This window comes from Ptychodera flava, chromosome 20 (assembly GCF_041260155.1).
Source record: "Ptychodera flava strain L36383 chromosome 20, AS_Pfla_20210202, whole genome shotgun sequence".
In the NCBI taxonomy this organism is placed as follows: Eukaryota; Metazoa; Hemichordata; class Enteropneusta; family Ptychoderidae; genus Ptychodera; species Ptychodera flava.
Window position 1 is genome coordinate 12,880,330 of NC_091947.1, and position 15,841 is coordinate 12,896,170.

Below are 15,841 nucleotides of genomic sequence, written 5' to 3' on the forward strand. Positions count from 1 at the left end.
ATGGGATAAGCCAGATGGCTTTCCTTTCTCATGAACAATAGCGGTTCAATGATAATGCGAAGTTGTGTGATCCATGGGAGAGACATAAATGTGTGTAAATGCTGTTCAGAGGTGACCCTGAGGTAATTGTGTTATAACTTCCGCGACACTGCTAAGGAAATGCTGCCTCACTGTGAAAGCTGGTACTGTTGTGCATAAACCAATCAGCAATCTTCACGCTCACACTCATGAACACATGACTGGTTTCCCCTGCATTGCAGAGGGAACGAGGGCTGACATGAAATTTTCATCCATCCCATAATTCAGTGGCTTGAGATTTATCTTGTATGTTTCAAGACTGAGCAGTGTTTGTTTTTTTCTGTCAGTTGAAACGTTCCCATCGCCACCACCATCACAATGAAAGCCAAAGACGATAGACAGTAGAGAAGGGGGGAAAGATATGGAACAGTAAGATGAGAGTGATAGGCTACACAAATAATTACCTTTTCAATAGACTCTCCCGAATCCTGATCATTCATCGTATAGAGAAAGGAGAAAAACACACTACATTAGACTAAATCTAACTCTACAGCTAACATATGGAAAAACAAAATGAATACAGACGAAAAAAAATACATGTGTATTTTCTGAGATGGAATGACATCAATAAGAAGTCAGAGATGGAGTTTCAAATAAACAATTTTTATGTTCTGAAAAGTAATTGGAAATAAAAATTGTTTGCTCTGCAACAGCTAGTGATAGAATTTTGATGCTCACACCAAATCATCAAGATGCATTACCATCTCAGAAATACAAAATATCTATAGAGACAGACTAGCCAATAGACCTCACAAATTCCACAAATCGGTTTGAACTTATCATTTATTTCATTTCCAGTTTCAAGTTTTACCACCACACAGGTTAGTTGGAGATGTAGTAGGCAACACACCAAGCGATGAGTTTTCTTCTCTCAATTCAAAAACCTGCTCCAGCTATGCTATGCATCACACACGTCTTTTTTTTTTTAACTTCGTTGTTATTTTTCATCAACAAACTTGAAGAAAGCAGTCAGTTATAACACGTCACGTTTCAATCAAGATTTAGTATTTTTTTCATCTTCAGCCGCTTGAAATTATGTTATGAGTGCATTTTTTTAAATGTTTCACACCCCAAACAACGATTGTCAGGTCTAGTAGCAAAGGTTAGAGACAGACTAAGAGAGTGAGATGGAGAATAGTTACCAAGAGAAAGGGGACAGTTAACACCACACACAAGCAACTATGTTAATGTCTGAAGCTTAAGTTACCCCTTTGGTATGGATCCACTTTATTATATTATACACTCGGTGACTCCAGCCCGTCCATATATAGCCACACATGCAACTTTTTTTACCTTTATTGATAAAGTAGTGAGTGTTACAGTGCATTACCACACTCCATGCACTTTTTACATTTATTTTTCTCTAATTTATTCCAAAGTAGACAGCGGTCACTGTATGCCCACTTTACATAGCTGATGATAACCTACCATGCTCTTTGGCTTGTTTGCTGTACATGCAGGCATATGATACCACCAAGTAGATGCATACAATCCAGTTTATTTTTTACGGAACAGGACTTTACAAGGTATGGATTCTCTGCTGTTATCCGTTGTTCTATATTGCGTATGGCATGCAGGAGCGCAGACACGACGCTGGATTCTATTTGCACTCACCTTAAAACCTAACCTCCTTTCGTCGATTTCCTCTCGGTTCTTCAGCCACCTGATGGTTGGCGTGGGGTTGCCATCAGCATTGCACCGAAACCTGGCCACACTTCCAGCTGGCTGGGCCACGAAGGTTCGAGCCATCTTGTGCGGAGATGTGAAGTAGGGGGCCAGCGCCGCACTTTTATTCTGTGGTGACTCCGTCTTTTCTTGATTTTCAACCTTAGCGGGGCCAATTTCTCCTAAATCTGGGACAACTTCTCCATCGGTCAAGTCATCCTCAAACACGGAATCTTCATCATTAGTATCAGGACCTGCAAAATCCAGAAAACACAAGACCTTATCGTCAAAAGTCACAGGATAAATTCAAAACAAGTTGTTTGATAGTCAGATCTTTATAAGACAGCATACTTAGTTTATCATCTGTTTGTGTTACTACATCTACGTATATTTTTATGATAAGCTTCCTCCCATAATAGCATTTCCTATATAGGGATAAATTGTTGACACAATTTTACACCAGGGTTAGAGGGCCCTACTTTACATTAACAGTGGAAAAGAACTGGCAACTACCATCTATTAAAGTTTTAAGCTATGTTAAACTACTGTGCTCAGACTAACAGCCACTACTGGTAGAGTTAGATTAGTGAAGCCAGGAGGAAGATTTTTTGTTTTTGACGATCAGTACGGAACTTACGGTTGACTACGACGGTGAAGTTCCCCCAGAGGTCTCCGTGACTATTCATAACATGACATGAATACATGCCAGCATCTTCCGGAGACAGATTCATAATGCGCAGGCTCTGCCTTGACTGTATGTACTTGAAGGTATTAATAACAGATATTCCTTGCCGAAACCACGTAATATCGGGACGAGGGTTTCCGTCGACTGGGCATTTCAAACGGAGCTCTTCGCTACTTGTTTCAATTTCAAAGTCCATGTCTTCAGTGAATTTAGGCGGCCCTACAAGACGAGAACTCTTCATTTTTACCAATGGACAATCAGAAATTGGCATTTTCTCTACATTAAAAGCCGAAAAAATGTACGTGCTCTGACACGATGTCGGCATCCCTTCATGTCATGTTACAAAATAACTGAGGATATTCACATCGCAAAGTGCCAACTTCTCGGGCATTTAGTTGGAAACAAGACGGTGGCTAACACCATGAAATATGTGAAACCTTCAACTAACATTACAACTCACTGCTTGAGTTCAACAGGGGGCATTTCCAACAAAACATTCCACTCGACTCAGAACTGGGTAAAATTTTCAATTAACAAACTAAAAGCCTTGAGAATCTCCACAACCAGAGCACCGATCTTACAGAGGCTTCTACCATTGCAAAGACTTTTTTTGCCCATTTCGACGGAGTGCTGATTCTAGACGATTGGTGGTCGGTAAACGCTGTGTGCTCGTCGAAAAGTACACTTTACAATTATGGCTACGCTTACAAATCTGAGGTTTAAGATTTCAATTTCAGCGGTGAGTCCTGATCTTCTGACCCCATTTTTACATGCCACTTTAACCAGTGAGAAACAAAGCGCAGTTTTCAATGCATCAAAAATACCCTGAGAACTGATTTCAATTTTTACACTTTAACTCGTGCTCTTCAGAGTTGTTTAAAATCAATTCATTATACTCAGTGTGCCTTTCATCCTCTCTGTCACACCCCTAGAGATAATTTCTAGGTTACAGCGAAGTGTCTCATTGAATTGTTTCCGTTCCATTCAATTTCTGTCTTGTCTGGTTAAACATCAACTAGCTGGCAACAACTACCCTATAGAATTTTTCCAACCCTTTTAAATAATGTTATTTGATGTACGATGTTTGCGCATAGCCATGCATGTATATTATCAGATAAGACAGCCTCCGATGTAAATCCTACCACACCATTATTCCACTCCACTTCACAAGATTTACACACAGCTACCTGGGCTCTGGATTGATCTGAACATTTTGTTTTATTTTCAAGGAAAGTGGCGTTTGCTCAACATTACGCAAACTTGCTATACATTTCTTCAAGTGCTGCACGTAAGAAGCAACAAAGTCCACTTTTTGTATTTGTATGGTTTTCTTCGGCAGCTCTTGCATAGCCATTCTAACCCATGGGTGAGACACACAGTTCAAGCAAACATGGTTATGTAAAAGTATGTTCTTTTTTACCAACATTTAAACTTTTTGCTTCATCTGCAAACAGTGTCTGAAATTTGGAAAGTGTAAGACACCAAAACTGAACGAAATATGACTAGTGACAGTGTCGGAAAGAATACAAAACAAAGGAGTTAAAAAACTTTGTTCAAGTGAAATATTCAATACATTGGAAAATGGTTGTATGTGTGAGAGATGAAACTGAACCGTTTTCTTGCGAGATCTCTTTGCAATTTGTCTGATGACAAATTGACATAAGTTATATTTAACAAAATTCTTCAAATTGAGTTTTTGCTGCCCATCGACTAAATGTGAAAAACACCTGGCTTCATGGAAAGACTGACACATGTCACAATCACACAGATACTCAACTTTAGTGTGAAGTTTGTGATGAAACTTTACAATTCATGATATCTTCGTAGATTTGCTGCACCATCAACTTTACTTCAATTTCATGTGCTATATCAATGGGGATGCTATTGCGCCCTAAGATAAGCTGTTTTCTTTCTCAAAACGGATCGTGTCCTGTCTGGCTGAAGCCAAAAGGAAGAATCATACATGTGGCACTATGTAACCACGCAGGACAAGTTCAATAAATGTGCAAATGACCTCAGAAATCACGATGCTATACAACCTATTCACATTCAAATCGGCTGGAACCTCTTTCCTTTATATGGCTTTGTATGCGTGAGCCTTCAACTGTAGCAAACAATTTGTGTGCCCTAACCTTGGACTGAAATTTTTTTTCCACAACAAACTGGAGGGAGAATTTGATAGCTTTAATCAAACTGTCTAAATCTCTACATACACAGTGGCAGCCTTGAAAATGTCCTTTCACAACAGTGGGTCAAACTCTGGTTTTAAATGCCAAACAGTGAATGAAAAGACCCATTTGCTGTATGCTTTTTTAACTAACTCCTAGAGGGTCTGAGCTAGACTGGAGCCATCCATGCATGGATAAGCTTTTCTCTGCAACTTGAGATGCAGGATACACTGTGTATTTATATATAAACTCTACCTTGTGCACATTGGTGGCAAGTTGGCCGATGATTAAAGAGTTGTGCATCTTCTTACATATCTTTGGTATGCTGTATGCGTTACATTATCTGCCGTGTTTTGGTACGATTAAACTACGGATAACTCTCAAACTACACACCAGGTCTTCAATTTATCTGTGCATCATACTTACACGACCCCTGACCCCAGCCACTTAGTTAATCCTAATGGCTGACTGGCACCACTTTTTCCCCCCGAACTTATGTTCAAAATGTACCTCTCCCGACATCAATACATTCATAACTCCCAATTTTGAAACAGAACTCTGCACCTGAGGGTTATGACAGTAATTATTGCCCATTTTCTGCATCTTAATCTTATCACCAACGTATCTTGCTAATTCCATTCCATAGTTAGATACATATTAATTTACATGTTTTCCTCGCCAACACGTACCACTTATATTAAATTGTGCCGGGGCTGAAGATAGAAATACCCGACGCATTCAATTCCTCTCAGAATTCCGCAGATGACAGGGACCGACTTTTGTGTATCGTATGAACAGCAACCCTACGTGCGTCCCACTGGGATCTTTTGCCATCGCACAATCAAATATCTGTAACCATTTTTAGACTATCATTAGCTGTGTCTTGAGGGGGGAAGCTGTCAATCAATGGTTTTCCAATCACGACTTTTCAATCGCCTTTTGTCTACAGACATCTAGCCACAGCTCCGATGACTTGTTTCGTTGGCAGAGTAAATGAAGTTAAGTCAACAAGCTCTCCCAATACACAGTTATGTGTGTTTTTTTGCTCGCAACAGGTGTGTTAGTCTGTTGACCTTCGCAACCTTCTCCATGGTTTTAAAGTAATTCGCTGATCCCACGAGTTATTGCTTTCCTATACTAATTCCTCCCTGGCCAATACTGACCATTGTTCTTAAAACAACTGTAACTGCAGAAGCAGCTCAATTTGTTTTTCACATAACACAAGGCGGCATATTTCCACATATATATGCAGGTCCGTATTTGCATAGTGTTGACAGCAGACTAACTGTTTCCCTGGGGCTCGTTTTCTTTTCTAACTGCGCAAACTTAATCCCCTCAGGACTTGGTGTTAGAAAAAAGGCGCTTCCACGGAACGGCTGGGGTGGGAAAACTAAGAGGAGGTAGTAACGGCATGCTCGGATATTCTGTGACGGAGTTACGGTTAGCTGAAATTTAGTGGCATGCTACAAAACCAAATTTTCTTACTGAAAATTCCTGAATGGGCAGGCCGTCTTTCGACATTGTCATCATGCAAGGAGATAGTGCACAATCAAACAAACTTACCTGGTGGCCCTTCTTTGCTTTTGTTCACATCATTCTCATCACAATTTACAGTTCTGGCAGTCATCAACAGCAGAGCAGAGAATACGATAATCAATTGCACTTTCATCTTTAAAGTCCTGTGTACATCTCTCTCTCACGTCAGAAATTAACTCGGAGCAACTGAGGGTGACGCCTCTGAGTCGGTCTGAAAGAACAAACAGTCACGAAAGAACGAAAAATAAATTAGCCCCCTGGTCTACACATCCAGCAGTTGTGAAAACACTCTGATTCAACACATTGAAATATGAGTGCCATAAAAGTGACTGGAACCTAATTACATAAGACAATTGTGGGACAAAAATACTGCAGAAGAAATTAAATACAAAGTTGATTCATCTCACATATTCGCACAAGATGAGCGATTAACAAGCACTGAAGTTTTAAAAGAGGGAACACGTTCATATTGAAGATGGAATCCTATGTTCTTCTGGACATCATTAATGTTTAAAAGCAGTCACTTTGGTGAAATTCTTGTTAATTTGGCAGATAAATTCCACCATTTGGAAGGCCTCACCAAGTAACAAAATTTGACCCAAAGTTTTAACTTTTGGGGGCAAGTTGCTTTTTCCCAGTGAACTATCCCGAGCTACCCAGAGCTCTTGAGTAAGTACGGTGGAAAAGTGCCAAAGGAGAGATGGAATTAGGTATCATTAGATTGATATGTTCCCTGAGGTTCAATAAATGCTGTGGGAGTGACAGCATGTGGAATTAATGGGAAAGTTAGCCAGGGCAATGACTTCTCACGGAATGCCTAGGCGATTCCTACTGAAAGACTTTTTTGTTTCAAAGGGTTCTAGCCAGTGCACGGGCCATTGAGGTTTCATAAAACAGCTGGACAGCAGGTTTTTCAAAGTACAGATGTAATGATAACAAACTAAGGAAGATGATATTAAAAGCATAGCGCAACTTGGGTACACAAGCCACTTATTTCCTCATAGAGACGAAGCTTGTGAAATAATTCTCCAGAGTACAACAAAAATAAGTACGGTTTCTGGTTTGTCTTCATTTTGTACAGTGACGGCTACTGTCACTCGTCATTTGGTATAACCACCATAATCTTATCATATCTTGTACGGCTTGATATCCTTTGATAACCATCTTCCCACAAAAATCACTGGATGATACCCACGATCCGCAAAATGAAATCACCATATATCATAATTGGTGTCCACTGAAGACACATCCGTGCTTTTAGAACAGCATGTACACACGCCGTGTGGTTCAACTTTCTGCATTTTAGTCCAATAAACAGCATGTGGACAGCATTATGTGAAGTTACAAAAGTAAATTTACTTATGTTGGGACACTTAAGAATGACGTTAGCAGTTGTTTAAGCAGCTGAATGTACTTGCCTAGCACAGTTTTATTGGCATAAACATTCAAACATTCACTAATTACATCACTGAAACACATGGGTAATTACCCACATTTGAAAAATGAGAATTTTTTTATCTACCCCCATTTTATATTCAATTTTGATCAGCATTAGATTTTACTGTTACCGGTAACTTAATGAGCACTTTCGTATAAAATGAAACAATCACAAATTCTTAGCTCAGAGGACATTTAACTACTTTCTAATTTTTTCCCTTAGAGGGCAGACATTTTAAGTTTTTATGTCTGTGTATTCCCATCTGCATATGATGTCATTTTTTACATTTTAATTCGAGGGTGTCCCACACAAGACATTAATGGACGACAGTGTTTTAACTTTGAAGCAGAAAAGTGAGACATACAAATAAAATTTGTTGTGAATCTGTCTTTCTTCCTCTAAATGAAAATTTGGAATTTCAAAGTCACTTTACTGCTTTCAGTATAAACCTTCACTCACGACTATGTTCGACTTGGAACTACGGGATTGGGGGTGACGGGACGACACTCAAGAGTCGCGAGCACGCTGATAATTGATAAGTGACTTGTTTACGTCCAGCAATTTTGAGTTTCACAGCTAAAATGTAATAAAATATCAAAATCTAATTAATTAAATGAGTAATGATACATATGCCAACGGATAAAATTGATTTACAGGTTTATTTGAGCCCTGATGCTGGCTTGAAACATAAGCAGATAAACTTTGCAGCACAATACAACCTATAATGCATACCAGATTTAGGACTGGTGTTATGCCCACGGCTGTACATGCTTGCTCTGCTAAGCTAAGGAAAAGTACCCGTTTATCAAATAACTAGGCTGCTGCAATTTGAAACACCCATTAATCTTGTCCGTTCATCACAAACAAGGGAGCATGAAAGCCATTCTTTTTGGACAAGAATGGCACAACAATCAGATTGACGTGTATATCGGGGCAAAAAATGCGCGGGTAGACTCCGCTCTGAACCCACATGCGAATTTCTCAAAGGCAGAGTGGGAGGCCGGGAAGTGTACAGAGGTTAAAGGCAGTCTTAGGTGTATCACTGAGGCCGCCAGGTGTTGCAGACAATAAACACACTGAAGTGTGCTGAGGTGACACACGATAAACATCTACAAAACACCCATCACTGTCTGAAAAGGTGAGTCCATTCAGCAGTCACACATGAAAGCGCCATCGCTGCTACTCTAAAAATAGATAATTCCTTTTTTTTAACTTGCTTTCTGCGCAAGCTACACGTTATTATAATTCCACACACTCAGGTGTACTAAACGTGATTAAATATTCATGAAGCCCCCCCCCCTCCCCCTTCCTCCTCCAAAATTGCCACATCCTTATTTGGATCAGCCGTTCTATTTTTTTACACCTTGACTGGAAATATGAATAACAAAAGAGTAGCAACAGATTCACTGATTCAATCATTTCTAATGCATCGTCTGTCACCTGTTGGTGTTGTCCTCAAGATTTTTATAGAAAAAGACCTTGCCTTGACAGCATTTTTAAGTGACCAATCGCTCTTTTGCCTTTAAAACCGTTCACAAAATCTGCAATACGGAATCTTCAAGAGACCTTGCGTGCTCGCGAATTTTATCCAACACATAGCCTACTGGCCTGGGATTTCTTTTCATTTCACAATTACGACAACCAAACTCGCTCTTGTCCCTGACAATTACTCCAAAGTGGTGGGTACACATATTTTTAAGCTTCTTGAAAGCTTTGCTGCTGCGATAAGAATCATCAGAACACCAGAATTAAGTCAGACTACAATGCACTGGGCAATCCTATTCAAACTTCAAAAAGCAACGTTCAACTTGTTTTTCATTCGTATCGAGTGGTATGTCGAGTAAAGGTGCAGAATCGAACGAAAGTTTTCGCAGTCGCACGTAAGTTTTTGGGCGGGTAATTGACACCGTATCTCAAACACAAGTTCCCCCTGACAGGTTTTAGAGCTAAAACGACGAATTTGCAAAATTACCGCGAAAAGCAAGGTCGCATATTTATTAACAAACAGCACTTCATTAACCTTAAACTTTTCTTTGAAACTTGTTAACACCTTCATAGAATGCCTGTCAAAGCTGTAAAAGTCTATCCTGTCTGACAAAAGCAAAATTTTCGGGATTCTGTGCGACCTTTCCACGCTTCTGTATCGAATATCAAGTTTTAAGCGTTTAAAACCGTGAAATATTTGCCTGGTGACTCCGCCATTTCATCATTTTTTCTCTGCAGACGAGTAAATAGGTCTGACTTTGTAACAAAATGTGAGACAAGTGAACTGCTAGGACATCCGTACGACCCTGTCTACTTCTATTTTACGCCCAAACTTCACCCTAGGCGCTCAGAAATGACGAGGTGTTGAAAAGTTGATTTAATTAAACCGTTTTTTTCCTCTTCCATTCACCAGACGTGCAAGGTCAGAGATATTAGAAGTGTAAAGAAACCCAAGACGGTGTTTCACGAACCACTGTGCGGCCTTTGTTTTTCTTTCCCCGCGACATTGGCAAAGTTACAGTTTTTTCTCCGCCATGCATCTCACTCACACTTGAAGTTGGCAACTTCAACCATGCAGCGGGATTTCACCAAGCGGTGACAAACAGCCTAACGATCATCGTCGCTTCTTTTAAACTGAATAGTATTAATTTAAATCTGCACATTTTCTTTTCAAACTATGGAAATCCGGGCCGAGTATATATTCAACGCACGCACTAACAAGGGCCCTATTATGATTCCACACCATTGCACATCGATTGCCCGCCGTAATCCCACGCACGAAGTACTCTCCTAAAAACTGACCTGCTAGTTTCGAAGATTAAAAACTTCGGAAGACTCTCCCCTCTGCAGTATTACGGAAACACAGGTGCAGTTCATACGAAAACGTGTATCCAAAGCACAAAATTGTGTCTTAAAGATCGTGCGAGTTCACTGTTTGTTGACCGCTGTCAACTTCAAGCGATCTCAAACCAGCTCCCACGCAACGGCATTCGGTTGCGCCAAGTTCCGAGAGTAAACGTTGTGAAAACTTGTCTAAATATTCACCGCTACTTCGATCAGGAATTCTTCTACTCCCATTCCGTGGTAATGTCATCAATGCATTGCGCATCCCGCGATCTCTGACACTGTAGACGCGATCATAACAAACTACAAGGCGGCATCATGTCACTGTCAGTAGTTTAGTTGAGATCGTCGGCGGAGATGGATGGCATGGTTCCACACACGCTATGCAGAGCTGTCCAGCACAAACTTTGCAGACTTCGAAAACAAACTCCCGGTAAAAACGCGTGGAATACTTTCCAAACACCGTCCGATCGTGACTGCTGTGATCTCTCTGAAACGAACTTCAAACTTACAGACGTTACGATGACGGGACGCTTGCCAAATGGGACGAAATCACTTTTCCCTAACTCACCTCCATTCCAACACGGGGCTATCGACGTTTCAAATTCCATGAAATCTCAGCAATGCTCCGCATGGGCGATGCGACAAATCGTTTTTCGTGGACTATTCCATTTACAAAAAGGGGTGGAGCCCCTAAATTTTTCCGAATCTTCCCAAGACTCGAAGTTTTCCGAAGAAAAACAAGTTGTCAGATACTACGAAACCTTTTTGATCTTTCTATTCGATAAGAAAATAAATTTTACCTCCTGAATCCGCCTCAAAGAACAGGTGAGAGACTTTGAACAATTCGTGAAAATTAAGTTGTCCGGGTGACCAGCAACCCCTCGACTCCGCCTTCATCTTCGGTAAACAGGTCATTCAACTGAGAGAAGACGTCACCAATAGGGACAAAAAGCCCGCTGATTTACATATACTTATCTCAGTGATCATACGCATTCCGATACTGGGGAACAGGAAACATTCCTAATAAGTCATATCGATTTTCTCGGCGATTTATTCATTCACCTCAATCTTGCCTTAGGAACAGGGCGATGTGGGTTGGTAAATTAACATTTCGTTACGAAAAACAACAGTGGAAGATCACAGGTATTGAGGAAATAGACGAAATAACCGGGAAATAAGCTAGTCTTTATTTATTTTTCGCCCTTTGGCGGCAACTACTAGCAAGTTGTGAAATGACAAAAATCGTATATTATCTACATGTATGCGGGGATTTCATGGCTTTATTGCCTATGCGTCACGTACAAGTGCCACTAGATTCTAGACCGGACACTGCACAGTGGGCGCGTGCCACGTACCAATTCTGCAACGCTCGATTGTCCTTGATCACCACATAGCCCTCCAAAAAACAATAATTAAAGGCAATTTTCGGACGATAGACGTCGACCGAATTATCTTTCCGAGACACTGCCCTGCGATGCATCTGACTTGTCCACTATTCGGATAATAGCTACTGAAAGCTGTTTAACGAACACCTTCCTATTAAACTACCAAGCTACAGCATAACCTTTATTAATACCGCGATAGAAATTTTTGACCCGTTTTACGCCGACAGTTACATTTTTTCAGTAACTAAAACAATCGGAAGCAGGCATCTGGCATCAAAGGTACGCCGCAATTACTAATGCGAAACGTAACACGTGATCACCAAGGATATTAACTTATTATGCGGCCGAAATGGTGCGCGGTACGTACCTTCTTCGCCTGTTTCCGAAGACAGTGGTCCACTTGCTGGCAAACACTTACGTTGAATCTACGGCATGGATTATTTTAAGATTGCATAACAACTTAAAACGTCTTAAAATTTCTTTTTTTTCGCACCAACGCAAAGGGGACAGCAAAGTTGTGACAAACTGACGATCGAACTAAATATGTGCTACATACCAAGTATAGGCCTGAAAGAAAATCGCGTACCATTCATTGAAAGTGGGTTTGCCGCCTTTATATCACTGATCACCCTCTTTGGTGGAACAAGTGAAGTGATACGAATCTTACATCATGTCAACATTTCGCGGTAATTTTCGAAATACTACCTGACCAGGGAAGCGCGGGTGTAATAATTTATGCACCGCAACACAATGAGGGCGGTGTCGGCTATTTTTATGGAGCATGAGAATATATTGGTTACTACGGACGTGACGAAACGTCAGGAACTCCAGAACGGCGGGAAATGGTAAAACATTCAAATTTCACATATAGGCTTATAAACTGATGAGAGTAGCAACTGCTGAAATAATCTCTACAACCACAGTCCCTCTCGTGGATAGAGGGACTGTGCTACAACCATTTGCTACTTCGTCGAGGTATATAACTTCCTCAAAGTCTACCACTGCACGGATGTATGTAGAAACGAATTGGGGTAACCTCGCCGCCAAATATAAACTTCCTTTATCCTTTAAGTAGCTCTAAATTTCACATAAAATGATATATCTGTAGAAAGTACAGCCCACGCAAAGGTCTGTTTAACCCCAGTGTTCCTCAACCGACACGCCGTGGTTTCAGGAGTATTTCGCACAGTTCCTGCGATTATAACTGTGTTTTGCATGACATTTCTATTTTCAAAGCTACGGTTGCGATAAACTTTGCAGAGAATTTGGTTCTTTAGAAATGCCATTTACCGGCAAAAATCTTCCGTTTTTAATGAGATGCTCCCGGAGCACCAATAATGTGTACGTAAGAAAGCATGAGGGGTAGACTTATTTTTCATTGTAATTTCAAAGGAGGGAAGACTCAATGAACTTGCAAACCACAATGCAAACAGACCCCACTGCAATATACAAATTTAGCCAAAAGTTTAATTAGACTGCGCAAGATATTTCGAAAATCTGACGGACTCGCGTCTTTGATTTCTTCATATCTGCATATTTTCGCATTCCACCCAAAGAATTCCATATTTTTCAGTAGCATACCCAAAAGTGTCAAATTTCATCGATCAGACAAGAATTCCCATTAATAAAGAAAGACAATGATAATTTACTAGTTTATCAAACAGATGTTATACAGATGCAATTCATAAAATGTGAAAAAATGTTGACGGTCGCCGTTAAAAGGGCGTCACGGGAGAGCGAGAAATATGCCTTTTATAAACAATAGTGCACCATTGGCGAGAATTTATGCCGCTATGGGCAATCATGACAAACAGTAAAGCCATCAATCCGAGAAAGAATTCTCTTCTTTAACTGCCTCTGAAGTCATAATGACATAATCTCTGCCGATCGGATGCCGATGCCGTAGAAGACGTGAGTGCGCCACAAATTACAGATGATTGACCGGATACAATAGCAATCGGACGAAATAAAGTTCGCCAGGAAAGAAGAAGCGAAAGTTACTCAAATTTGTGCAGGAACGGAGGCGACTGGACATTATCCATAATTCCAGACATTTATAAATCTTGATGAATTAGAATCTTGTTAAAATCAAACGATACGACATTGATCTATCGCTCAAACGTCTTCTCTTCTTTTTTGATGTTCGAGGCGGGAACGATACAGAGAGGGTAATAGCCCCCTGATCGGACAGCAAGATTGCCGATATAACAAATCTACAAGCCATCGAGTCACTGAAGTGCCTTGGATTGTGCACAGACCCTGGAGCAACTTGAGAGGTATTTGGATTATGGGGGCTAGTTTCACACACTTGGCAAAATCTGTATTCTACGCTGTATTCACGATTGCCACAGGACACGTCACTGAACAAATTATCAAGAGTGTCGACGGAGTTGCACGGAAACAATTTGTCAAAATTTATAACGTACCACTTATACAAACTTCATAATTTTTATCCATCTTGGCGTGTTACTTTTTATTACAGCTACATCACACTGGGTCAATACTTGCGTTTTACTGATAACATAAACACAAAACTTTCCCCGATATGTGGATGTGTCGCAGAAAAATTCCTTCACATATACAGTGCATGACATGAAAAGTCTGTGCAAGAGCTATCACGGACAACCAGTCCCTGAAACAGTTTTATTTGCATTGATTGAAATTATTGCACCCTCAGCTGCTGCCAGCGATCAGTTGACTCAAGCTCACCTGTTATAATCTGTTGAGTGTCGGTTTGTCACGTCACGTAGATAGTCGGCGATAAAAAAATCGAAAGCACCCCCGAAGTACACGCGACACGTTTCACAATGGCATACATTTTGATTGATTGACACTTTGGTTTATTTTGCTGTTTGTGCAACAGTAATTGTGGCCCATTGAGTGTTGCATGATGGGATAGCTCCAAGGGTTTTTTTTTTGGGGGGGATGTAATGTCGTCCTGCTGTCAAGTTTTGACATCAAATATCACTTCTATAAGTTCTAATCACAAAAGTTCCTCATCAAAGACCAGTTGCCCCAGCACGAACAGATGCACAAGAGAAAGGAAGAAACCCGTTACTTCGAAAGTACCAAACTATTTCAAAACGCGCCAGGTGGCTGATATACTTAGTGGCAGATTGAACATAATTTCTGACAAACATCCATCAGTTTTTATAGGGCCATGCTATTGGCAATATCAGAGAGCATACAGAAGGCGAATGGGATCTGTGTTGCCATTAATTGTGACAGTAAGCTGAAATATCAAATAATACCTGGAAATTGATAAATTAGTTCTTTATTTATTTATCCTGGGAAAGTTACTGACCCAGCTCGTGTTATCTGATTCAATAAAAACAGGCCTTGGACGAGGATACTGTTACCAGAAGGGGAGCGTGGCACGTCAGGGCAGGAGGCAATCCATGTGTGGTTTCGGAATAGGGCAAGTGAGGTTGCCATTTCTTTTAATCTAATTTTACAGGATTGCTTCCCTCTGAAATTGATGTATCGGCCCCCTCGTCTCGGTGGTGAGCACGATTACAGGAGACACACACCGCATCGCTTGCGTGACAGAACAGCTCAGAAACTTTGTAATTGATACCACGACATCCCGTGGTGCTAAGCATGGTCTTTAAACACCTAGACAGAACAGCAGAGGCCAGCTGGTGTATACATAGCTACTGTTACACTGCGGATGAAATTGGGAAGTCTTCAGGACCCATCCGTTTCCTCCCTGGCAAAGTTCACTGCCAAACAAAATAAATTTATGAGAGCATCTGTGCACATCTGGAGCAGCGGGAGGAAGGGTTGGAACAGAGTGACAAGTTCTCCCAAGTGAATCACAGAAGGGGAAATATATCCTTTCAATTTTTCATGAGACACAATTTGAAACCAAATGGCAGCGATCGCGGTGGATGACATAAACTGTGCATCTGTTTGGTGCGCTGGAAGTTGTTTTTACCACAGTCTATACATTGACTGTCTACCTAGTGCACAGTCAAAGTATAATGAGGCCTGTATAATGATGGGTTATTACAAGATCACACCAAAATCTTTCAGAAGCATGCCTTGAAGGCCT

General features: G+C 40.7%; 1 protein-coding gene across 14 annotated transcripts in view; it reads right to left on the reverse strand.

The window, feature by feature from the left end:
• Positions 1-15,841, reverse strand: part of LOC139120066 (fibroblast growth factor receptor 4-like) — a 45,946-nt gene that overhangs the window by 10,428 nt on the left and 19,677 nt on the right. For 5 of the 14 annotated variants that reach the window (XM_070684134.1, XM_070684135.1, XM_070684138.1 and 2 more), the window contains exons 2-5: positions 6,160-6,343; positions 2,381-2,647; positions 1,693-1,997; positions 483-506 (exon numbers count right to left, since the gene is read on the reverse strand). In XM_070684134.1, coding sequence (XP_070540235.1) covers positions 483-506; positions 1,693-1,997; positions 2,381-2,647; positions 6,160-6,265 — 702 coding nt within the window. In that variant the 5' untranslated portion in view covers positions 6,266-6,343. Of the gene's footprint in view, positions 1-482; positions 507-1,692; positions 1,998-2,380; positions 2,648-6,159; positions 6,344-10,357; positions 11,090-15,841 lie in introns of those variants that run through there. The other 9 variants (XM_070684142.1, XM_070684137.1, XM_070684130.1 and 6 more) reach the window with 6 other exon arrangements.